Source organism: Nelumbo nucifera, chromosome 2 (assembly GCF_055504915.1).
Source record: "Nelumbo nucifera cultivar China Antique chromosome 2, China Antique-T2T, whole genome shotgun sequence".
Classification (NCBI taxonomy): Eukaryota; Viridiplantae; Streptophyta; class Magnoliopsida; order Proteales; family Nelumbonaceae; genus Nelumbo; species Nelumbo nucifera.
In genome coordinates, this window is record NC_142650.1 from 99,542,398 (window position 1) to 99,568,148 (window position 25,751).

The window sequence follows — 25,751 nt, forward strand, 5'->3', positions numbered from 1 at the left end:
TTAGTTTTTTTTTTCAATCTGGTTCAGAGGGATCAGTTTAAGGCGTTTACCCCCTGAACCATGGTCTAACCTGAAACACCCCCTGTAGAGGCATATCTGAAAGCCCCAGACACAATATGTATCGAAATTTTGAAACTCGGATCCTTTTGGAATGTGGGATATGATCATAGAGCCAACCAGCTCATTTCGATATGGAAACTAGCAATCTACCAGATCAACTCATTATGGGATGGGAAAGGGGTAAGAAAAAATTGTGTAATTCTGTATGTAGTATCATGATATGCATACCACAAACACAAGAACACAACTGTTCATGACCTTGAAAATGTCTTGCCCACTTCTTTCCAGTTATTTATTCATGTGGGCCCCACTATTCCCTGGAAAATCTTTTTCCCCCGTGTGTGAACAGGTTCCTCCTCCATCTTCTGCCAAAGGGTCCTAAATGGAGAGAATGGACCACAACTAAGCGCTGGCCATTTTCCCAGACATGCTTTCTGGTTTCTACACTGTTTTTGTATTATTGGAATGATAAATAAAAGTACCTTCTATCAGGGATCAAGCTTTAATGGTTTGGGCTCTGCTGAAATTAAGGCTGTCAATGGTTGTACACATAAAATCAAATTCAAGTGAAATATGATCAGAGGGATTCTGATGGGACTCAAAGTAAACAAAATCAAGTTAAACATGTTATAATATTTGACCCTAGCTACAAACTATTAGTTGAAAATATCACTCAAACAAGATCTTATATGGATCATGTAGGGTGAATCTGGATGTGATCTGATTATAAACAGGAAAACTACGCAAAATCCATGTTTGATCCGTATTTGGATCATGATCCAATCTATGGACAGCATTGTTTCTCTTTTACTAAACTCAGAGATTCTATGCTTTGGTATTCCATAGTTACTTAGCCTTGAGAACATGTTAGAACAGCCTAACACAGGATTCAGTTGAGTTCAGTCCCTCACCCAGTCAGATTTATCATTTATTAGTCCAAAAGTAGGCAAGTTACAAGGAAAAAATTACTTTATTCCAGTCTGTCAATGTACCTCTCTGCAAAAATGATGCAACTTGAATCCCATTTGGTGATACAAATCAGGAATTGCCTATCCCAGCAATGTCCTACTATTCTCTTGGTCAAACCAGATGGAATGTGGAAACCAAGAGAAACTCTGGTATTTTTCTAGTCAAGAATTTTGCATCTCTAGTCACACCATAAACTAGGTTGGCATGCTATTTCTTTAGCACCTCTCATGATCTTATGATAAGTTGATTCATAACTCATATAAGGTAAATAAGCATTAAATAATTTCATCCCAAGTGCAACTCTATTTAGAATACTGGGTGTGCAAGCACTCCTCTAGAGTTGACCGAGTTAAGTATGTTCCCCTAAACACAGGTTGAAGTTGAACAGCCTTGAACTGATCATAATATAATCAGGTCAACCATATATAAATCACATTCATCCAATCTGAATGCAGAATATACTGAGCATTGTTCTTCAGATCACCATCAACTATGGAGCACAACCACCTATATGCTCATTGGAAGAGATTCAAACGGTGTTTCTGGTAGACCCTCTCATTGAAATATTTAAGTGATAACTTGTTTCATGGTGCAATCATGCAACTATTGCCTTGGGAATGTAACAAAATTTTTTTTGACCAATAACATGAAATTTTCATTAAATAATGCAAGAAATAATAAGTACAAAACATAGAAGTACAGAACAAAGACTGAAAGATAAAACCTCTTATCTCTCCCCATCCCAACCCAACTCCCTTACATCTGTGCCCAGAACAAAGAATCTCTCCCCACCCCCTGTTTAGCTAAAGCATCAGCTACAGAATTAGCATCTCTCTTAACCCATCCAATTCTGAGTTCCATATCTCTGGTTAGCCACTAGACTCTTTTCTTTTCATTGTTGAAGAGCCACATTTTCATCTCCTCTTCTTGTAGCCAATTGATTACCAGCTTTGAGTCTCCATCCACAAATAAATTAGTAATGCCCATCATCCTTGCCTTTGTTATGACTTAAACCACAGCCATCACCTTTGCTCTAAAAGAGTCTCCATCCCCAAGTCCCAACCAGCCCAGAGTATAAAGCAATGAATTTACCTTCCTCATCTCTAAATACACCTCCTATACCTGAACGTCCTGGGTTTCCCAAGCTGCTACCAGCAAATTTAAATTTTACAAACCCTCTATCCAGTGGAGAGCATTGATGATTAACAACTGTTATATAAGCAGCAGAGTCCACTTCTTTCTAGTTCCTCAGTAGGTCAGTTGTTGAGATACTCGAAAAACCTTCCAAACACTTCAGCCGTGGTTTTCAAGTGCTTTTGCACATATGCTGTAATTCTATATTGTAGGTGTAGTACTGTACTTTTCCCATTTGACCAGAGGAAGAATATTTTATTTTTTGTATAATATACAAGTTCACCATTCATAAATAATAAAAAAGTTGAGATGGAATACAATTTGAAAAAGAATAAAAATATTTTGTCACAACCATGGAATTTATCCAATCAAGAGGGGTTTAGTTGCCAATCAATTTCTAAGTAAGTACAATCAAAGGAACCTTTGACTCTGTCCAAAGCTGCTTTTCTGTGTTGCAACAGCAAAAGTGATCCATTATCCATATGCTTGGATGTATCATCTGCTTTCCGTTTGCGGGGCAACTTCTGAGAGATACTCTTCCATTTTGATTCAAACTCACATGCTAGAAATAGGGAAAAAATCAAATTATATCTCAAAATAAATGCTTTTAAAATGCTTATGATATAAAACGAAGGTTGCATACTTTATATCTCAAAAGTGTGCAGTTTTATCATAGGAGAAAAGATCAAATGTGAAGCAAACCAGCTTTATTCCCATTTTATGCTGACAAATATGAGTCTTTGATTATGAGCATAGTAGAAATCTTCTGAACCAAAACGGCAAGCAGCAGCAGGTGCCTTCCTCCAACCAACCAGCATAATAGATTGTCAAGGACTAATCAGTCAAATAGATTCTCTCCCCTTAATGAAAGGGAGCTATCTCCATCTCTAGGGGAAGCTAATGACTTACGCCCCTACCTCCATTCGACCACAGAATTTGTGGTAACTATTCAACAAGAAAAACATCTCTAATTCTCGACTCTATAAATTCGGACAGAGTAATACAATGTCTTGCCTCTGAATATTTTCATGGAAACCATTTTCCTGTCTATGACCTAAATAAGGATCAGAAATATTATGAAGAGATCCTTATACAAACAGGATCAACAAGAATTTGGCATTATTTCTGAGACAAAGAAATCAGAAGTAACTTATTCTAAGCTTCTTATAAACAAATTTCTCTCAAAAGAGAATAGGGGAGAATTTGATAAGCCTAAATTCATTTTAAAGCCTTTTGACAGAAGACCCAGGTTATTTAATTACTGTGATTACCAGGAAGACTAGTATAAGGTATTCTTCATTCAGTGGCAGTTAAAGAATGAATTCAGATGTTTCAAGCAGGTTTCTAAGAATATGATAATCCAAGTAAAGTGGATTAGAAGATCTGCAAACAGTGTGGCAGATGGGCTAGCTAAACGTGGAATTCAGAGGCAGTCCATGTTTTTGGGCTGTTTTGTAAATATTGTTAGTGGTTTTGGGCTTGATCTTTGCCCACAACTCCTTATTGTACTCCTTTTTATAATTAATACTAAATTTTTTCTTATGTTGCGGATAAAAAAAAAGGTATTCTTCATTCAGAATTTCATTTTCAAATACTCCTGATTCCTCCGGCTCTCCGACAACTTCAGAGGGGAAAAGGAAAATATGCCTTTGATCATATCAAACAGTTCAATTTTTTCCAAACCTATAAACTTCCCTGGATTCCCCAATGGAAATATAGGTTAGAAAGCTCGTGAGACCCTCCTGCCATCGGAAGAGAAATTGAAATAAAATGGTGGGATAAATTCGACCTCTCACTCACCCTAAAGCCTATTCCGGAAGAGGATATCTTCCAATCGATATTTGAATCTTATCAACAGCGGCTTCGAGACAAATTTCCTAACTTAGCACCAGATGAGCTAGCTGAAATGTCTCTTCAACTAGCAGAGAAAATGAAAGGCAAAGCAAAGATTCCATCAAAGACTCTGACACAGACAGCCTGATGTCTGTCTCTTTGGAGTAAAGAAAAATTGTTTTGGCCAACAAAAAAGACATCTAAAAGAAAAAGAACTATGGATAAAAAGCACCATCCCATCCATTTAAGGACATTCCCATTCCCAAAGGAGGGCATTGAAAAATTCTGTTGAGATATCTCCCTTGAAAGAGTTTCCTTCTAAAGTCATTCCTCTCTTGGTGTGTTTTTCTTTAAGTTCTCTTCTATTATTTTAATATAGTGAGAGTGTTCTTGAGAGTGTGTTCTTTAGGGGTGTCAACGGTATTTGAAAATCCAATTTCGAATTTGATATTCGATATAATCGAATCGAATTCGGATAATTCGAATATATAATCGATCGAATTCAGATATTCTATTCTTACCGAATAGTTAATCGGATTCGAATACGGATATGACCTGATTCGATTCGATAAATATTCGAATTCGATCGATTATTTAATTCTTATATACAATATATAAATTATTTATATAATTTATATATTTATATACTTTATATCAATAAAATATTTATTAATTATCTAAAATAATTAATTAATCGAATTCGAATCGAATCGAATATTCGAATATTTAATCGGACTCGAATTTGGATATTAATTTTCAATATCCGTCGGATATCGAATTTTCTAATCGGATTCGAATTTGGATATTGCCTGATCTGATTTGAATTCGATCCGTTTACACCCCTAGTATTCTTTCAATTGTTCTAAGTTTGTATAATTGTTCAAGTATTTGCTTAAGCTTGAGTGATCTCTACGTGTGTGACTGTTAGTAATAGTATTGCATTAAACTCACTGTAAGTCTATCATGGTAAGATCGATATTGTGGAAGACTTGCAAAAGAAGAAACCTTCTTTGTGTTTGTCCCCAAATTGGTGCTTTATGTGTAAAGTGAAGGGTGAGGACTGTAACCATTTGCTGATATTGTGTTCCTTTGCTGCCAATATTTGGAATTGGGTTGTTTCTTTATTTGGGTGCAGGTGGAACTTGCCCTCTGAAGTAAAGCTGCTGTTCACTCCAGATGCTCTTGGGAGATTGACAAAAAGTGGGAAGATAATGTGGAAATGTATCAGAGCCACCACCTTGTGGATTTTATGGGAGGAGAGAAATGCTAGAATATTTCAAGAAATGGAAATAAGTTTTTCTGAAGTCAAGGAATGTATATTGACAAAGACAATTTCATGGCTGAAATCTTCACAATTGTTGGCAGATTTCTCCTTTGATGACTTAAAGAGAAAGTGGGAAGCAGTGGCTTCTACAGTCTCCACTAAAAACAAATTACAAGTTGAATGGAAACCCCCACCGGATGGAGTGGTAAAATTGAACTTTGATGGCAGCTGCCAAGGTAACCCAGGGCCATCCGGAATTGGAGGGATTTTGAGAGATAAAGACAGCAATATGTTGTCTCTCTTCTCAGGACCAGCGGGTGAAGGCGATTCTGTAAGGGCAGAGCTACTCGCACCAGTACAAGGCATACAAAGGGCTAGTCAATTAGGAGTGAACAATTTGTTAGTAGAAGGAGATTCCAAGGTAGTAGTGGGCTGGCTGAATAGCCCAGACACAATTTGTTGGGGCTACAGGGATCTGTTAAAGAAAGTTAAATGGATGACAAGAAATATGACTGTTAGGTTCCAGTGGGTTAGCAGATCAGAAAATGTAATGGCCGATTCTCTAGCCAAGCAAGGGGTGTCAAGGGGTGATCTGTTTTGGGCTACTTTGTAATTTGTATCTCAGGTTTGGGCATGTTTTAGTTTTTATGATTCAGTCCTTGGGGGAGGTAACATCTCGTGCCTCTTCCTAGGCTGCTTGTATTTCTGATTTTATTTCAATAAAATTACTCTCATTTATCAAAAAAAAAAAACTCACTGTAAGTCTCTCTTTACTGTAGTAATATTGCGACTTTGTTCGTAATTATTGTTCACTATTGTTACTATTTTAGTACTGTTCACTTTTACTATTTATCAGTCCAATTACTGTTCAAATTAGTTTGATACTAGACTTCTAATTCATAGTCAAGTATAGTGAATTTGGTAATAAGCTAGTTTGACCATCAGGGTGATAGATTAAATTCCAATCTATATGGCTAATTTGAAAACAGAAAGAAAACGGTATACAATGGTGATGCAAATATAGACCTGTGAAGACATTTTTGTTGCTCATTAGGAAATGCAATGAGACTTTCTTTGGGATGGAGGGGAGAAAAAGGATCATTTAGTAAATTGGAAGGTGGTGTGTAAACCAAAAAAGGAAGGTGATTTGGGATTAGGCCATCTGCTTGAAAGAAATATTGCTTTGCTTGGCAAATGGTTATTGTGATTCCCTTTGGAGAAAAACTGTTTGCTGGCCTCCATTGTATGCAGTAAATATGAAAGGAATGATAATGGTTGGAGCAGCAACTCACTCCTAAACAGATTATTCTCTCGGAACCCTGCCCAAACTTTCTCAGTCTATTTGTAAGATCTTGCGTTGGGAAAGAAGATACTTTTTTTTTTTATCAATAACAAATTCATTAATTAATCATAAGAATAATTACAAAGAGGAAGAAAAACTTTCTTATCTTCCAATTACAGATTGAGCTCCCAAGAAAGGGAAAGAAGAAAGAGAAAAAATTAAAAATTACACCTGAGCCCAAAACATTGACTCCCTCTCCACCCCTTGTTTAGCTAACCCATCAGCAAAAGAATTAGCTGATCTTTTAACCCAGCTAATCTTAACTTCCATCTCTCGAACCAGCCACCCGAATTTCCTCCTCACATTGCTGTAATTCCATAAGCCACTGTTTTCTTTTATTCAACCACCCTACTACCACCTCCGAGTCCCCTTCAATTATGAGTTTTCTAATATTCATCTCCCTAGCTTTCTGGATTCCTTCCATAACTGCATAGATCTCGGTTCTGAGGGAGTCACCCACTCCAATTGGGCCTGACAACAAGGCAGAAACAACCCCATTCTCATCCCTGAAAACACCCCTAATCCTGATGATTAATCATACTTTTTCAGGACTTGAAAATTTTAAATGAACCAAAGTGGGTTGGTTCTCCTGATGATTAATCATACTTTTTCAGGATTTGAAAATTTTAAATGAACCAAAGTGGGTTGGTTCTCCTGATGATTAATCATACTTCAATTCCTAACACATCAGACCAATGCGAATGATCCAAGATCCAATATTATGCAGGCTATAGCTAATGCTGAAAATCATAATATTCTTAACATTAACTGACAGAGCATGTAAATCTCCAGTCTTGTTATTCAAGAGTGATTGATGAAAATGTGATTTGCCAGGGCTCTAGTATCATACATGCTAGAAAGACAAGTCTGGGCTTATGAAAGTTCCAATGGAACACTTAATTTTGGTTGAGTAGAACATTCAAGACCAACTCTCTGGCAGACAGCTTAGCAAGAAAGAGGTGAGACCATGAGAGAGGTTTTGTAGGCTGGAGTCTCACATACTTGACTGATATTTCCTCATGTTCATGATTTTTATTGATCAATCTTTGTTGGTTTTCAGACCATTTTATGCTCCAACTTCCATAGGATGAAGATGAAGGTCTTACTCTTCTACCTTAGATTTAATACATCATTCAATCATATTGCTGGTCAAAGAAAGAAACAGAACAGATACATGAAGGAAAACTGCAAGCTAATGCTTCTCATGGATTTAGGTAAAACTAGTACCTTCACTTTGGTCCTTAAATCCCCGAATAATGCATGCACAAACCCAAGGCCTTCCGGCACGGGAGGCTTTGGCTCCACCTTTCAGTTCACCATTATGTTGTTTCAGCCTACAGAAGAGTTGCAGACTTTTATGGAGTATATGATAGTTGGAAGGAACAAGAATGAATCAATATCTGCAAATTAGTACTTGAACTCAAACACTTTGAGTTGGCACTTGATGTGAAACTAAAAACCATAACCCAAAGGATAGAAGTACTATTTTAGAAGAATAAGAACCAATATTTTTTGATAAGAAGAATAAGAACCAATATTTTTTGATAAGAAGAATAAGAACCAATATTAGTGGACACAAGTTATTATAGAAAGAGTTTTTTTAAGTAAAATCCAGCAAAACACAAATTATGTTAAAAGTGGTGTTTTTAATGAATAAAAAATATTTCCTAATATTGATCAAAAAAGAGAAATATAAGACAGGACTACCCAGTCCCTACTCTAGTGGCAACTTCAAGATTTTTGGGTTTTTAATTCTTGGTATTTTAATACAGATGTTATTTTTCAGTTTGAAGAGTCATATTAGGGTAGATGGAATTTAGAGTAGTTGAAGGTGTAAATTTTCCACTTCTGTTGCCCAAGTTTTAGAGGTTAAAAACCCATAAAAAATGTTAGGGTTAAAGTTTGACCATTTGACTTGATTTTGGTGTCAATTTATAGGTTTTTTCAGTTAATTATTCAATGAGAAGATCCTGTAAATCTGATGTGTTTAAGAGAGTCCCTGCCATTTTTCTAATAGGGTATGTTACTGAATGGTCTATTTGGAGTTTTGTTATTTAGTTTTGGTAGGAAATGGTTGAGGTAGTAAAATGATTTAAGGGCCCAGAATTTTATAATGGGTATGGCACTGATGGAACGGAATGGTGAAACAGGACTCATGTTGCTGACCCCATAGTTGGAACAAGGTTTAGATGATAATAACAAGTTTTGGTAGAGTTGGTAGTGGGTATTTAAAGTTGTTTTAGGAGTTAGAATCCATACTCGTGTTCCTGTGAGTCATATAGGGGATTATCTTTGTCCTAGCGCAATTAGGATCTATCTTTAAGCAGCTGCGTCCGACCATCTATATTGAGTCTGTTGAGCAGGAGACCAAGAAGAAGAAAAGGAGAAATAAAGAAGAAAAGAAGGAGAAGAGGAAGAAGAATAAGAGGCAACTGAGTTAAGGCCTCAACAAAACTTAGCTTCAGTCGAGTGAAGCTTTCTATTTATACTATTCTGGCCGTACATAACAATATGTCTACAGAATTACGAAAATACCCCTGCGGGTACTAAGCCTGTGTACAGTATATATAATACACCTGTTAATACTCCCCCTCAAGTTGAGGCATAGATATCAATCATGCCCAACTTGTCACAGAGACCTTGATGTCTGGAATGGTTTAGCCCTTTTGTAAATAAGTATGCAAGTTGGTCTTCAGAGCTGATGTATGGAATGCATACTTCGCTTGTGATGATTTTCTCTTTGATAAAATGCTTGTCAACTTCAATGTGCTTTGTTCTATCATGTAGTACCGGGTTGGCAGCGATACTGATAGTTTCCTTGTTGTCATAGAGTAGAGTCATGGGTTTACCAACTAGAAAACCCAACTCTCCCAATAGATTCTTTATCCACATACCTTCGGCTACTCCGTGTGCCATTGCACGGTACTCAGCTTCAGCACTGGATCTAGCTACCACGGTTTGCTTCTTACTCCTCCAAGTAACAAGGTTCCCTCCTACAAAGGTGCAGTAACCACTAGTAGACCTTCTGTCACTTTGAGATCCAGCCCAATCCGCATCTGTGTAAATTTCAACCCTCAAGTGTCCATGTTTCTGGAATAATAAACCAGCACCCGGGAACTTCTTAAGATACCGTAGTACTCTCTCCGCTGTTTCAAGATGGGTGGACCTAGGTGCATGCATGAACTGACTGAGGACACCAACAGCATATGCTATGTCTGGACGAGTCATAGAGAGGTACAACAATCTCCCTACAAGCCTTTGAAATTGCTTCACATCCTTAAGTGGTTCACCTTGACTGTCACTTAACTTATGGTTGGGATCAATGGGAGAGTCAGCTGGTTTAACCCCAATCTTTCCCGTGTCCTTGAGCAAATCTAGGACGTATTTCCTTTGGGGGATGAAGATACCCCTTTTTGATTGGGCAACCTCAATCCCAAGGAAGTATTTGGCGGGTCCTAGATCTTTCACCTCGAACTGAGTGGCAAGGAAGCCCTTCAAACTTTGAATTTCATCCTTCCAGTCACCAGTAACAATTATGTCATCCACGTATACTATTAGGGCAGTCATTTTACCTTCTACTCTTTTTACAAACAGTGTGTGATCTGACTGACATTGCTTGTATCCCCTCTCTTGAACTGCAGTACGAAATCTGCTAAACCAAGCCCTTGGTGATTGCTTCAGCCCATATAAAGACTTCTTCAAATTACACACCTTTTGTTCACTTCCTTGAGCCAAAAAACCGGGGGGTTGAACCATATAAACTTCCTCTTCAAGGTCACCATTCAACAAGGCATTCTTGATGTCGAGCTAATGTAGATCCCAATTCAGATTGGCAGCAAGAGAGAAAAGGACTCTAATAGAGTTCATTTTGGCAACAGGAGCAAAGGTTTCTGCATAATCAACCCCATATACTTGAGTGAAACCCTTTGCCACTAAACGAGCTTTATACCTCTCCACGGTTCCATCAGCCCCATGCTTAATAGTGAACACCCATTTACATCCAACTAGATCCTTTCCCTTAGGGAGATCAACAAGTTCCCATGTGCCATTCTTATGAAGAGCATCAATCTCTTCCTTCATGGCCTTCATCCATTCTAGAACTAAGAGAACTTCTGCCACATTCTTGGGAATAGGGATACTGTCAATGGAGGTAAGAAAAGCACGAAATGAAGGTGAGATGTTCTCATAGGAAACAAAGTTGGAAATGGGGTGTTTGGTGGTGCACGACCTAACCCCTTTCCTGTGGGCAATGGGAAGGTCAAGATCATTAGCAACAGGGAGGTTAGGAGTCAAGTTACCTGAGTGAGTATGATCTTTCCCCAAGGAATTTGATGGCATTTGAGGTACGGCTTCTGGATTCTCCTCAGCTCTTGAACCTGATTGGCCTTTACGACGACGAGAAAAAACACGGAAAGGTGGAGGATCAGAGGGAGAAAGGGGAGAAGGAGAAGGAGTAGGGAGAGGAGGAAGTTGAACCAATTTCTCCTCATACCTACACTCCCCCTGAGGAGAAAGAGGAAAGAAGGGCTCATCCTCAAAGAAGGTAACATCCATGGAGACATAGAATTTCCATGAAACAGGATCAAAGCAACGATACCCTTTCTAAGAGAATGAGTAGCCAAGAAATATGCACGGGATAGCACGAGAGTCCAATTTTCCCCGGGTGGGGGATAGGTTTTGGGCAAAGCACCGACAACCAAAAACACGAGGAGTAATAGAAAGAAGAGGGACCTTAGAAAAGAGAATTTGATGTGGAGCTTTGTACTCTAAACAACGAGAGGGCATTCGGTTAATGAGGTATGTAGAACAAAGGACGGCCTCAAGCCAAAAACGTTTGGGAACATTCATGTGGAGTAGTAAACCCCATGCCACTTCAAGAAGGTGACGGTTCTTCCGTTCAGCCACACCATTTTGTTGTGGCGTGCGGGCACAAGAGCTCCGGTGAAGTGAGCCATGTGAAGCAAATAACTCCGTGAGGTCACTATGAAAAAATTCTTTTGCATTGTCTGATTGAATTATTTGAATTTCGGTCTGAAATTGGGTGAAGACCATCCGCTGAAAATCTTGGATAATTTTTGGTACTTCCTCACGGGTTCACATTGGATATACCCAAGTGTATCTGGAATAATCATCAATGAAGGTAATAAAGTACTTGTAGCCACTCTCAGAAGGTAAAGTAACAGGGCCCCACACATCCGAATGCACAATGTGAAAAGGAAACTCAGATTTACTATTTCTTTGAGGAAATTGAGTTCTACAATGCTTGCTTAACTGACACGTTTGACAAGAAAAATTAGAAACAGACACGGACTTACACAATTCTGGGAAAACAACTTTCAACGACTCAAAAGACAAGTGACCCAAACAACAATGCCATAAATACATTTTACTCTTTCTGAACTAACTCATAGACTCTGTAATAAGAAGGCCAGCCGTATTCTCCAGCATATAGAGTCCATCAACCATACGACCCCTACCAATCGTCCTCCCCGAGGCTAGATCCTGAATCACACAATAGGAAGGGAAAAAGGTCACGGAACAGTTTAAGGAATTTGTAACACTACTGACTGAAAACAAATTCATTGGAAATTTTGGAACATGAAGAACATTAGAAAGAGTAAGGCCAAGGGGAAGAGAGAGAGTTCCTTGACCAACTATGGGAGAGTATGATCCATCAGCTAGTCTCACTTTATCTCTTCCGGAAAGAGGGTGATAAGTTTGGAAGAAAGAGGACATACCAGTCATGTGTTTTGATGCTCCAGAATCAATGATCCATGGAGAGTCAAGGTCGTGAGAAGCAACATGGAAAGCTGTGGCAGGATTACCTGATGTGGATGCAAAAGAGGTGGTGGGAGGAGCATCCATTTGGCAAATTGTTCTACCATAAAGCTCCAAATGGTCACGGAAGGAGTTGACAATATCCTCCCTTGGGTCGGATCCAGAGTAGTTATGTGGCCATGTGGTGGTTGAGTCACAGTGGAAGTGGAGGGCTGATTCTCCCGAGTAACCATATTGGCCATGTGGTGTTTCTTGGTACCTTGCTGCCCGGGTCTTCTAATACTATCTGAGCCTTGCTTCTTAGGTAAATCCTGAGCCCACTTCGGTTTCCCATGGAGATCCCAACAAGTATCTTTGGTGTGCTGGGGCTTCTGACAATTAGTGCACCACAATTTTTCCTTATCTTCTGCTTTCTTCTGGAGATCCCCTCTCTTGAAAGAAGGTCCACCACTAGTAGAGGGACCCCCCTTTGCCACCAACACAATTGCATCCCCTCCGGTGCTATTCATCAAGTTCCTTCTGCTCTCTTCAGACTGGACAAGTGCATAGACCTCCTGAATTGAAGGAAGATCCTTAGAACTTAGAATTTGTACTCTGATGAGTTCATAGATAGGATTGAGACCATGTAAAAAGGCAAACACCATTTGCTGTGAGACAAGTTTCTTATACAATTTTGCATCTTCCTCATACTTCCACTCAATATTCTAGTAATGGTCCAGCTCCTTCCAAACAGTTGTCAAGTCAGAGTAATAAACTGATAAACTCCTCTCCCCCTGTTTACAAGTAGATGAAGCTGCTTGTAGTTGATAAATTTTGGCGTAGTGTCGAAGTTCAGAATATGTGGACTTTGCCTGATCCCAGATCTCATTTGTAGTTTCAGCCCACATGAAGTTCTTCCTTATTTGCGGTTGCATGGAGATCAAAAGCCATGACATAACCATACTGTTCTCCTGATCCCATCTATCATGTTCTGCATTTCCAGAAGGTGGTTCTTTGATTCTTCCATTTATGTAGCCTACTTTTCCCCTTGCAGTTATGTATAGCTTGACCCCCCTTGACCACTCTAGGTAGTTTAACCCGTCAAGAGGAACAACAGCCATAGGGAATGATAGGTCACTGTTCCCATTCATTCCATTCAGCATTGTGGAGATTTTGGATGTAGCTGAATCTTCACTACTCATGATTCTCAATTTAGAAATACACAAAACCAAAGCACAGTCTTATAGAGCTGCAACAGTCCACAACTAGACACTTGCTGATTTTCGGCCTCATAGAGAACCAAGCACAAACACTGCAGCTGCAATACTAGGGTTTATGACCTACACTGTGTAGGAGTCCACAGAACAATATACGAACTGCACATGCAGTGTAACCAGGTCTGAATGACCTACAGTTCACAACTTTAATACAGCTTCTCAGCCCCCCCCCCCCAAAAAAAAAAAAAAAAAAACACAGTAGGAACAGCAATACAAGTGGTGATTCACCACACCTAATCGGCTGATATCCACTTTCCAGGGCAGCCGAACAGTCACTCAAGTTCTAGGGTTCATCAACAGCCCCTTAGAGAGTAGACTAGGGCAACATACAATCGGAGGAAGAGGAACAGTCCCTACTCAGATTCTGAGACATTAACAGTCGTGCAAGAAGCCATAAACAGGGAAAATACATGTAGCCGAAGCAACAGGTAGTTACCAGCAATAGGCAGTACAGTCATAAACACGTTCAGTACCAACAATAGGCAGTACAGTCATGAACTCGAACTTCCCTTCAGGTCAGAGCCTTCCTTCGAACATCTGGGACGGATTTCTACAGTCCTCTTAGCCGAAGCAACCCAGTTACCAGCAAAAAATACATGTAGCCAAACCCTTTTTCTGTGCTAGGAAGTTGAACAATCAGCATACTTGTAGCAAAGCCCTACTCGGCAGTGGAGACTAACCGCAGAACTAGAAAAGCTTCCTCTTCCTTGTCTTCAAGCATCAGTACTATAGCTCCTTCGCAGCAGTGGAGAGAGACCTCAGCTAGTTGTTTTCTAGGCCTGGACGGACCTGCTCTGAGACCATGTTGAGCAGGAGACCAAGAAGAAGGAGAAAAGAAGAAGAAAAGAAGAAGGAGAAGAGGAAGAAGAATAAGAGGCAACTGAGTTAAGGCCTCAACAAAACTTAGCTTCAGTCGAGTGAAGCTTTCTATTTATACTATTCTGGCCGTACATAACAATATGTCTACAGAATTATGAAAATACCCCTGCGGGTACTAAGCCTGTGTACAGTACATATAATACACCTGTTAATAGAGTCTATAAACAAAGTGATAAAGTTGAAACTGTCTAAATTGCCAACTTACCTCCTTTCCTGTTGCATGAAGTTAACTGGCTATCAATTCATATAAAAGTCAAGTGATCATTCAGATGGAATTGTTGAACTGTTAAATTGTTTGAACCAGTCCAAAGTTTGCAACACCAATCGGTAATAGTAATATAGTATTATTTACCTCCTCTAGGATTTCTTTTATGTATTGCACAAGTGACATTTTCAACCCTAGATCATATTGCAGAGATTTATTGGACTTCATATCTAAGGGTAAAGTATTATTCCTAGATGTGGAGTGTGCAGTGGTTGAGCACTAGATCTAACAGCTGATCTAGGTTGAGCTCAAATATGATAAGAGATAAGCCATTCAACATTGACTCTATCCGGCCACCTAAAATATGTGGAAACCAGAAACAGAGGGAAGGGAATTTATTTGAAATGGACCAGAAGGAAATACTATTTGGTTCAGTTTGGGCAAGTGTGCAGCCAAGAAGAATGGGGGCATGTTCTCTGACTTATCCAACTAATGAGTATTGACTTAGTGAATGACTATGGAAGCTTTGTAAAGGAGCCTATTGTTCTACTGAAGACCTCAATTGTTACCAAATATGACCACGGTGCACTTGGGAGACAACTGGCAACCCTTGGAGGTGTTTAGAGTCAAATAGTTGTGGAGCATATTTTCTAAAGCATACGGTCGACTTTGACAAGCATATGTTTTAATGTTACAACTTGGGAGAGACAACCACGAAGGATTTTCAGAGATGGTGTCGGTTTCTTGTTATATATGAAGAATTTCCATAGTTCTACAATATAGTTGGGAAAAAGAATCCAACCACTAGAAGTCCTGCAACATGGTGACAAATGAAGTAGTGTGCACCCCAAGGTTTAGAAGGCCTTTGAATGATGGCAAAGCTGATTTAGTAGATCTTTTGACTTGCATTTAATGTATTACAATCAAGGTTGCCAACAAAGATAGGAGGGTTTGATATCCAACTTGAAAGGTTATTTCATGATGAAATCTTACTCCCTCATAGTGAACAATGATGCTACTTCTCCCTTTCCAAAGCATCAGATTTGGGCACCAAACATCCTGTCTAAGTCATCCTTTTATGTGGAGAGAGTATCTGGATAACATTCTAACCATCAATCACCACATCCATAAAGCAGAGGTTCATGACATATGCTCCCTTTTCTATACTCGAGGGAAATTGGTTTAGCAACTTCCTTTTTCGATATATTACCTTTTTCTTGTGAGAAGCCTTTTACCAGCAATGGATAATCCAAGGCAGCCTCTCATCCCTTATTGATTCATGGCCCAATAAGGAGTTTAACAAGAAAGTTAATATCATATGGAACTTTAGGATCTTTGATGAAAAAAGGTGCATTGAAGTAGATGTTATGGGAATATTAGAATGCCTCTTCCGGTTTTGATCCTCCATGCTGGAGGAACTTTGAGGATTGAACATCAATTTTTTTTAGTTATTAGAACAACATTGTTTTGTGTCTGTCTTGATGTATATGCCATGGTTATCTTTCTCATAAGGATCTCAGGTCCCTCCTCTTTTGTATCAATACAATCTCACTTCACCAAAAGAAAATTAAGTATCTATGCAAATGTGTGCAGAGTCCTATGTTCCTCAAGTGATATACATGTTCCTGGAACAGTTGTTGGTTCCCAGGTCAGTGAAGAATGTAGAGGATATCAAGCTTTCAGACATGTTATGATGGTAAAACTGAGCACCATGTCAAGGGGCTTAAAAGGAAGCAGGCTCAGGGGGATCATATCAATTAAACACAAAGCAGCAGCACCTCATCTAGTGACAAGGTCAACAAAGATTTTGGTGAATGTAAGTTTGCTCAATGTCATTGTAGTGACCATCCAGCCTGTGTCATCTGGATAAATTTTTTAAAACGCAGGGACGTGATGCAAGGTATTCCACTACTTGGAGGCATGAGGCATACTTCAGAACATAAGAGGCATAAGCCTCCCAAACACAAGGAGGTGAAAGCTTCCTTAGGAGGAGGGGGATGAGGAGGAGTAGGAGGAAGGAGGAGGATGGGAAGGAGGAAGAAGAGGAAGGTGGATCTCATCTTTATCGTTTTTTTAAATAAAGATCTGTATATTAAGAAGAATGAGGAAGTAAAAGTACAACCCGAGGCTGTACAATGGAGGTACAAAACAACATTCAAACCTCTGAGGCATATGCCTCATGCACAATGGAGGTACAAAACAACATTCTCTTTTTTTCTTAAATAAAGATCCTTATATTAAGAAGAATAAGGATCTCATCTTTCTCTTTATTTCTTTCTTTTTCTTTCCCTTCCCTTTTCCTTCCCTTCCCTTCCCTTCATCTTTCCTTTCCTTTCTTTTTTCTGTCCTTTTGTATGAGGGGTGCATGAGGTATATGCCTCAGAGGTACACAGTGCACCTCCAGGCGTATGCCTCCCACACCTTTTAAAACACTGATCTGGAAATTAGTACAGCATTTCTATATTGTTCAGGAAACTCCAATTTTTAGTGTGAATTTCGTGTAGACTACCTTGTCTGGCATGTCCTTGCCATGTACAGATAAGCATAGTCCACCTATCAGCTTCTCCATGGATGCCCAGATGCATCATCCTAGGTCCTACTTAGCTAGTTCATATAGCACAACTTCTAAGTAACATAGATGAGCATCTAACATCGAGTTCAATTCTTCCTGGCACTTTCCCTTTGCCATGTTGCATTTCATTGTATGAAAACAGCAAAATCCCTGCTCAGCCAGCCATACCACTGGTAATTAGACCTGTTCATGGGCTGGGCCGGGCCGGGCTTTCACTTGTCACTAATGAAAATATACTAGGCCCGAGCCCGGCCCGACCAGTGGGCCTATAACTTGGGCCCGAGCCCGAGCCCGAAGCCCGACCTAATTGAAAAGAAAAAAACAATTTTCCCTATTCAAATTAGAATTAAAAATTCAGATAGTATTTTTTTTCTATTTAAATGAACAATGGGCCTACAAGATGGTATATTTCCCTTTCTTGTATATTTTAAAACACAATTTTACATTCTTAAATCAAAAAATTTATTCAAATGAACATAATCACATAACTAATTTTAAGTTTAATATTAGGTCGGGCTGGGCCGGGCTCGGGCCGGGCTATTTTGACAAAACCCGATCCCGGCTCGAATTTATTGCGGGCCGGGCTTTTTGGCCCGAATTTAAGCCCAGGGGCCTATAAGAATGTCCAAGCCTGTCCGGGGGCCGGGCCAGCCCGTCGGGCCACCCGGCCCATGAACAGGTCTACAGGTAATTTGGCAGTCTATATAAGCCAAGCTTGACAGAAGAGTTTTGGTTTCTCAACAAGCAAACAATCTTAAAGTTTTACTCATCTTCCCTAAGTATACCCTTTTCCCCATTGGCATCCTGACAACTGGAGCCTCAGTTGAGGCAGCTAGTAGAAATTGCCTCTGCTGCTTATAACTTATTAAAATGATTAAACTGAACCAGTTAAAGACTTTAATTCAATCCTAAATGTTTTACCAACCTCGTGGTCCTTATTGAAAGAATTTGATGTTCACCTATGGAGAAGAGACCAAAAGGATATTATGATGAAAGGTAAACAAGGAAAATTGACTACCACAGCCAATCTATAGAATAATGAAACTGTAATAAAACTCTCATGGAATCCAACTTGTCAATGTTGATGCATTTGGTCAATCTTTATATGTTACATTCAAATGTTAAAAATAAAAAATAAAAGTAAAAGAAAACAAAGATCCACAAAGAATCAAAACAAAAAAAAAAAAAGGTTCTGAATTCTTTATCGAGGTACGTTTTCTCAACTCTTAACATGTATAAATTCAGAAACTATATTGGATATTGGAAAACAGGGTTCCAAAAGCAATTTGAGGAGCATAACTAGTTGATTGTTCAAAGAGATCTGGCCTTGAACCAGACATAAATCTGTATCCAAAAATTGATATTATTATTTATGGGTCCTACTACCTATCTTAGTTTTTCTCCCCAACTAGGGTTGTTGCAAAACTAGTTCAAAATTATATGGTGGGATCTGTATCCGTTCACAATTCACTCAAAAATGCATGATTCAGACCCTCAATTTGTTCAAATTTGAACCTTTTAGCTTCTGAGTTATCAATAAAATTGGGTAACTCTGTGTAGAGGAAAGAGAAGGCGGAGAATTTGCTCACCGACGAGGGAAATCGGTGGTGACACCAACGTATGTTTTGATGGGTGTGTTGGTGGAGAGAATGAGATAGACGGTCCATGATGATAATCTGAGCGCTGCCTGTGATGATCTCTTTGAAGAAGAGGACGGTGAAGATGGGGATGCTTTTGGTGGCTGCCGGTGCCGGAGGTGACTCTTCAGAGAACGGAACGTCTTCGACAGCAGCCTCGTCATCTCCGGTTCAGCTTTGTGTGGGCGGACTGGAAATCTGTAATGTGATCCGTTGGAGTTTGATCATTATTTTATTATTACAGAGTCTCGTTAGAACTTCCATGGCCCAATGGATAAGGCGCTGGTCTACGGAACCAGAGATTCTGGGTTCGATCCCCAGTGGAGTCGATCTTGAATTTTTTATATCTCCATTGATCCCACCTTTGGACGTGGCGCTACGGAATCAAACCAGAAGCTAGGTGGCGTTTGGTTTCATTGCGTTTTTTCGAGAAAAAAACATCACGTAGTGGTGCCTTTTTTGTTCCATTGGTTCCATGGTTTTAAAAAACGATCCGAAACCGGTTTTCGGGTCGACGGTTTGAATGGATGGTCCGTTCTAATAAAAAATTAAAATAATTAAAAATAAAAAGATAATAAAAAACTATTGAATGGGTCGACGGTTCAATCACCTAAGTTAATGGATCGTTAATTAATTCAATAATTTTGGTCAGAGACCAGGTTTGGGGTAAAATAGAACCGGTTGTTTGGACGGTTCCTGGACCAAATGATCCAATCATCCGGGTCAATGACGATTTGAAAACCGTGATTGATTACATTGCATTTTTCAAAAACAAGGGGTACATTTTGTTTCTGTTGCCAAGAAAACGGCACTGCATTGGTGCCACGTCAGCTACCATGCCTAAAACTTTTTAGATGATGGGCTGATTTTTGAGAAAATAGCGATGCGATTTTTTTTTTTAGAAAGCAGTTAACCAAACAATATTAATATATTTTTTGCCGTTTTTGAGAATATCTGATGTGGCTCTTTTGGTACCACATCAACCACTATACCTAAAAATGTTTTGAGAAAGAAAAAAAGAAAAAAAAAAAAAACATTAGTAACATTTTCTGAAATGGACTGATTTTTTAGAAAAAGGAGATGCGTTTTATGCCATTTTTTGAGAAGACAGCCAATCAAATAGCATATCGTTTCTCTTTTATTTCCTAAAACTGGTTTAAATTATTTTGTCCAACCGACTGACCGAGATGCCCAAAATATTGGGGATTTTGGGGTTTTCTTCTACGTTTTCTTCATCCAAAGGTTGGCGCTTTTGCATTGCACTTTCTGGGCTTAACCTATCAAAGAAGAGTGTGTAAAGAGGTAACATTTGGAAGGATGCTTAGATTATAGTTCAAGCCATACAAGTTATAAGCAAGGTTCAAATTATCGATACATACCGCGCACAGCATATCATATGATATGTATATCATGGTTTTGAAAACCGGACCAGATCGGATGGTTGGATCGGTTGACCCATAAACCGGACAGGTAGTCACTTATGTTTCACCCTAAAATTGTTCCTGGGCCAAAACTGTTGACTTAATCAGCAACCTATTGACTTAGGCAGACAAATTATTAACCCAAACAATGGTTTTTGGCCATTTTATTTTAATTAATTTTTTTAATTTTTTAAATCAGAATGGATTGTCTGTTCAAACTGGATGGTCAGACCATTTGACCTGGAAACTGGTGGTCAAAACGGTTCCATGTCCACTCTGATTTTTAAAACCTTGGTATCAATTTTTATGCTCATCCTTAAACCAACTACTGAGATTTAGGTATTCTTAATAGCTTTAAACATTAATATTCTTCAATATATGTATGTATGTATGTATGTATGTATGTATGTATGTATGTATGTATGCATGAATTATCAAAGTTTTTCTAACCCAGCCACTAATCATTATTGATAAATCTTAGCCACTGATCTAAATCATCTTTAAGTACCTCACATTGAGTAAATTGAGGAAAAAAAATCCTAAGGCTCAGTTTGGGAGGAGTATAAATACAAATATATACGGTACAAATACATACAAAATAGGAGGCTTTGCAATTTCATATTTGTATTTGTACTCCTTCCAAATTGAGCATATGGATTTGTCTTGCTCTTCATGAATCATAATAGTAACTATTTCAAAGAAATTATTGTTTCTACTCGTGCTTTTAAGTTGTAGCAATTTTTCATTAGGCTCCATTTGGGAAAAATGCAAATACAAATAGCCAATGTGTATGAACCATACAAATTTGTATTAGTATTTGCACTCTTCCCAAATGGATGCTTAATAATAATAATAATAATTGGTGTTAGCGTCTGAGTGTGTTTTAAGGGGGAGCTTTTGTTTGGTGTAATAGTAATGAAAAATGAAAAAATGAACCATAAGAATGCAGGTTTGTTTTGAGAGTGGCCATTTTGTGTAAAAAAATGAAAAAAATAAAAAAGAGCCAAAGACTAAGGTAGTATTTGATAAATATGAAATTTCAGATCTAAAAAATTAAAAAGAATAGTTTTTTGTGTCTAAAATCTGAAAAGAAGCATATGTGCTTTTTACTTTTTAGAGGCTTTGAATCCATAAATTTGTTTGTGTTAGATCAACCTTTTACCATTTGAAATTTACTGATTTTACTATTTTATTCCAAGAACATAGTATTTGGAAATGTTGAGTTCAATTTGCATTATCTCATAAAAATAATTTTCAACCTCAAAATAATATTAAAACAATACAAATAAAAAATTAAAAAATTAATAATTAATAAATGAAATGATTAAAATTTAAAAAATTAATGTCTATAAAAATATTAAAATAATTAATAATAATAAGATAACCATTAGTAGTAGTTATCTTGTACAAATACAAGTCCTACGCGACTCTAACACTCATGTATATATTCAACTGTAAATCAGTGGGAATTATCTTTGACTCGTCCCACTAAAGTTATCTTGATATTAAAGCTCAAAAGAAAATGGCTTTTCCATCTCTTCGACTTCTTCTTCCTCCTCTTCCCCAACCCAAACACCCTTTGTAAATCTCTCCAATCTATATGTTAAGCTCGACAAACATAACTTCTTACTTTGGCAAGCACGATACCAAGTACCAACCCCTATTGGGTGTGATTGTTATCCAAACCTACGACCCCACAACAAAGATAAATTTGACTTTTGCACTAGCATATAACCCGACTCATAAATGTTATAGATGTCTTCACATGCCCACTGGATGGGTCTTCGTGTCTCATGACGTTGTCTTCAATGAGAGTTCCTTCTCTTAATCTCGACAGGTGCTGCCTCCATCTTCTTATAGCACGTCACCATCTCTCTTGGGCCTCCCCTACATCTTGTTCAGCCCACATTTGATACATTAGACCATCATATTGCTTCTGGCTCTTCTACTGAACATACTAACAGGTGTGCTTTTGAATTTGCACTCCCTAATGGGCCCACTACTAGCCCACCTGAATGTGTGCCTATACCTACTATTGGGCCCGCTACTTCTGCACCTTCAGATATTGCTACACCACCATCAATTTCTGATGGGTCCTCAACTATAAATGATGAGCCTACCACTACTAATGCACCTGTCCACCATATGCAAACCAAGAGTAAGTCGGGTATTGTTAGCCCCAATCCTCTCGGTATGCATTATTTAAAACTCCACTCCCTAAAGAGGAACCCAAGTCCTATACTATTGTTTAAACCCTCAATTCACCTTTAACACCAACCAAACCATTCCGATCTTACCGAAACTCAGAGAATCCAAAAAACCCAAATTTTAACCCCCAAATCCTTAAAGTCCATCATTGAACCCACCTAATACCCTTAAATCCCAAAAATACACCTTCTCTCCAAATTACCAAAATACCCTTGACTAAATTTCCAAAATACCTTTTTTTAAATTCCTAAAATACCCTTGATCAAATTAACAGAATAACCCCCTTTCTAAAATTACTAAAATACCCTTAACCAAGCTACCAAAATATTCCTTTTTTCCAAATCCCCAAAATAACCCATTGACCAAATTACCAAAATACCCTTATTTGCCAAAATTACCCAATTACCCTTCTTAACCTACCCTTTCAAACCCCAAATCACCAAATCGCCTCACAATTACCCAATGTCCTTTTTATCCCAAATTACCAATTTACCCCCAAGCCTTAAATTCCAAAATTACCCCTTCTGAACTAGAGAGGGAAGAGGTTCATAGGTCAAAGGTTTAATCAAGATCAAATCGAAGGTCAAACTGTGATGATGTGGCATATACATACATATATACATACATACACACACACACACACACACACACATATATATATATATATATATATATATATACATAGGGTTCAAGTCTCTTTAAATACATGTGTAAAAAAATAATATATACAATAAAGAGTTGTTAATATATATATATATATATATACACACATAGGGTTCAAGTCTCTTTAAATACATGTGTAAAAAAATAATATATACAATAAAGAGTTATTAATTAATGCAAGTTAAGAGGTGGAGTAATGGTAATTATGCAATATATGAAAATAAGAGGTTGTAGGTTTGAATCTTTATGAACACATTTTAAACTTTTTATTAGTTAAGGACCTAGGTGGTTTCATGAAATTGGGACCGATTCACCAGTTTTCCAATTAAACCGTCCATTCAGCTGGTTTTTTAACCAATGCAGTTAATGGGTATGACTTAACTGGCCAAAGTCCCGAGTCACGATTCAACCATTCCAACCAGCCGGCCCAGCCCGATTTTCTAAACACTGGTTATTATTGTTATCGGATCCAGTCCAATTGAGGTTTTGGTTGTGATTGCTTATCTTTCTGCTCACTTCTCTCTCCGTGACCTTGGTATTCTTCACTACTCCCTTGGTATTAAATGTCGTCATACTTCTCGTAGCCTACATTTTTCCCAACAAAAAACTATTGTCTTGAACTTCTCAAATGAACCAACATATTGGATGTTAAGCCTTGCTCCACTCCCATGGCCACGTCCACCAACAAAAAACTATGGTCTTGAACTTCTTCTCAAATGAACCACTGATTTATTTCATGATCCTTCTTTATATCACCAAGTAGTGGGCACTCTCTCAATACCTCACTGTTACCAAGCCAGATCGCTCCTTTGTCTCAATTGCGCTTTAAAAATATTTTACGCTATGTTAAACACATTGAATCAAATGATCCTCCTCTCATCAGCTTCATGGTTTTAGTGATTCTGATTAGGTTGAAAATCATGATGATAGGCGATCACATGGGGGCTTATGTGTACTTTGGCGCGAATCTTATTTTCTGGTCCTCAAAGAAAAACTCTACCTTGTCTCGTTCTAGCACGAAGCAGAATACCTCTCTCTCGCCATCTTGACAGGTGAACTTGAATTCAAATGTTGCTCATGAAAATTGGGTTTCCTACAACCTCTTCTCCAATGTTGTGGTGTGATAATATTGGCGCTACTTATCTGGCATCTAATCCTATCTAACATGTTCGTGTTGAAACACATCGAAATAGATTTTCATTTGTATGTGAGAAGGCACAATGGCGATTATTGACTGTCAAATTTCTCTCCACTGTGGATCAAACTGTAGATATTTTCACCAAACCCCTTCAAGCCTTCATGCTTCACGTTTTGAGAGATAATGTTGTTATGTTAACAACAAGATAACCACTAGCTATAGGTGTCTTTTATAGATACAAGCCCTACACGACATTGACTGATTGACACTCGTGTATATATATTCAACTATAAATCAATAAGAATTATTTTTGACTCGTCCCACTAAAGTTATCTCTGATGACCTAGAGATCTATTCTGGGCCCTAGTTGTTTGATGGTTCTTGGCTAAGCGATCTAACCAGCAATCAAACCCCCTCCGATTTGCTTTTGCAAGTGTTTGTCTACATGAGAAATATGTTTTGAAAATAGGAACAATTTTGTAAATAAAGTCATTTATGCTTCAAAAGTGAGATAGGGCTGTCAATGGGTCAGGTCTGGTTCGGGACAGCCAGATAGGTGCCTGTCCCAAACCAATAAGAAATTAGGTTGTCACGGTCCTGAACCAGACCCTATCAGGATTATAACCACCAAACCTAGCACCGAGCCCATTTCTAATTGGTCCTATCGGGTCTGGCCCGGTAGGACCAATTATGTTCTACACCTATAACCTGTAAGATAACAATGATGTTTATTCACTCTTCCAAGGTTTCAAATAGCCAAATAATAAATAAGTTTTATAATTCTTATTTTGTTGTATGTAAAATAAAAAATATGTTTATATGTATAATTTTTATTTTTTTAAAAAAATTTGGCTTGTAGTCGAGCTCAAGCCAAGACAAACTCGAACTTGCAAGCTTTGAACCGAGCCGAGCTCAAGCTCAAGTCTCTAACTTGAATTGAGCTTGAGCCTAAAACTATTTCAACGAGCCGAGCTCAAATGACCAAGTATTTGGTTTAGATCTTCTCGAATCCACCCCTAATTTTGCTTGGTAAATGGATAGTTGAAGGAAAAAAAAAGAAAAGAATCAATGAACAACCATATGGACGATTTTTCTTGGAGTCTCCATTCTTCTTAGTTCTTTGTCTCTCAAATCTGTCTTGATCCTTGCATTTGGTGACTGCCTGACTGGACAGACGAAAACGAATGGATCTTCGATGTTAGATGGTCGGAGCTTTTTCTTTATTAAGGTCGGAGCTGCCGGTGGCCTGGGTGTGTCGCTGTAGCATTCTTAGTCTAATACAAAAGATGATAAGTTGGGCATTCATCGATTTAGGCAAGTTTTTATCATGCTTATTGTATTTACAATTTTTACCCCCAAAAATTATCTAATATGACATGAAAAACCACTATA

The 25,751-nt window shown here is 38.3% G+C and overlaps 1 protein-coding gene and 1 non-coding gene across 4 annotated transcripts; one reads left to right on the forward strand and one right to left on the reverse strand.

Moving 5' to 3' along the window:
* Positions 1–491: 491 nt before the first annotated feature.
* LOC104606295 (Excinuclease ABC, C subunit, N-terminal) lies at positions 492–19,230 on the reverse strand. 3 transcript variants are annotated; one of them, XM_088899403.1, is made up of 4 exons: positions 18,882–19,230; positions 7,830–7,936; positions 2,516–2,725; positions 492–638 (listed from the first exon to the last, which is right to left on the reverse strand). In XM_088899403.1, exons 1-3 carry the CDS (start codon positions 19,091–19,093, stop codon positions 2,532–2,534), a joined length of 513 nt encoding a protein of 170 aa, XP_088755529.1. In that variant the 5' UTR covers positions 19,094–19,230; the 3' UTR covers positions 492–638; positions 2,516–2,531. The 3 variants fall into 3 exon arrangements, with proteins under 3 accessions (XP_088755529.1, XP_010269715.1, XP_088755528.1); XM_010271413.3 differs by lacking the exon at positions 492–638 and having other exon boundaries at positions 1,658–2,725; XM_088899402.1 differs by lacking the exons at positions 492–638; positions 2,516–2,725 and adding an exon at positions 2,732–7,073.
* TRNAR-ACG (transfer RNA arginine (anticodon ACG)) lies at positions 19,185–19,258 on the forward strand. Its single transcript has one exon. It is a non-coding gene; the product is annotated as a tRNA-Arg (tRNA).
* The last annotated feature ends 6,493 nt before the right edge of the window (positions 19,259–25,751 follow it).

What these genes read in the sequence shown, in the direction of transcription:
- LOC104606295 (XM_088899402.1), bottom strand. Translation starts at nt 19,093, where the DNA reads ATGACGAGGCTGCTGTCGAAGACGTTCCGTTCTCTGAAGAGTCACCTC. An exon ending in ACCACCGATTTCCCTCGTCG is followed by an intron (nt 7,937 to 18,881) that starts GTGAGCAAATTC and finishes ACTCTTCTGTAG; the next exon opens with GCTGAAACAACATAATGGTG. An exon ending in ATTTAAGGACCAAAGTGAAG is followed by an intron (nt 7,074 to 7,829) that starts GTACTAGTTTTA and finishes CCTTGTTGTCAG; the next exon opens with GCCCAATTGGAGTGGGTGAC.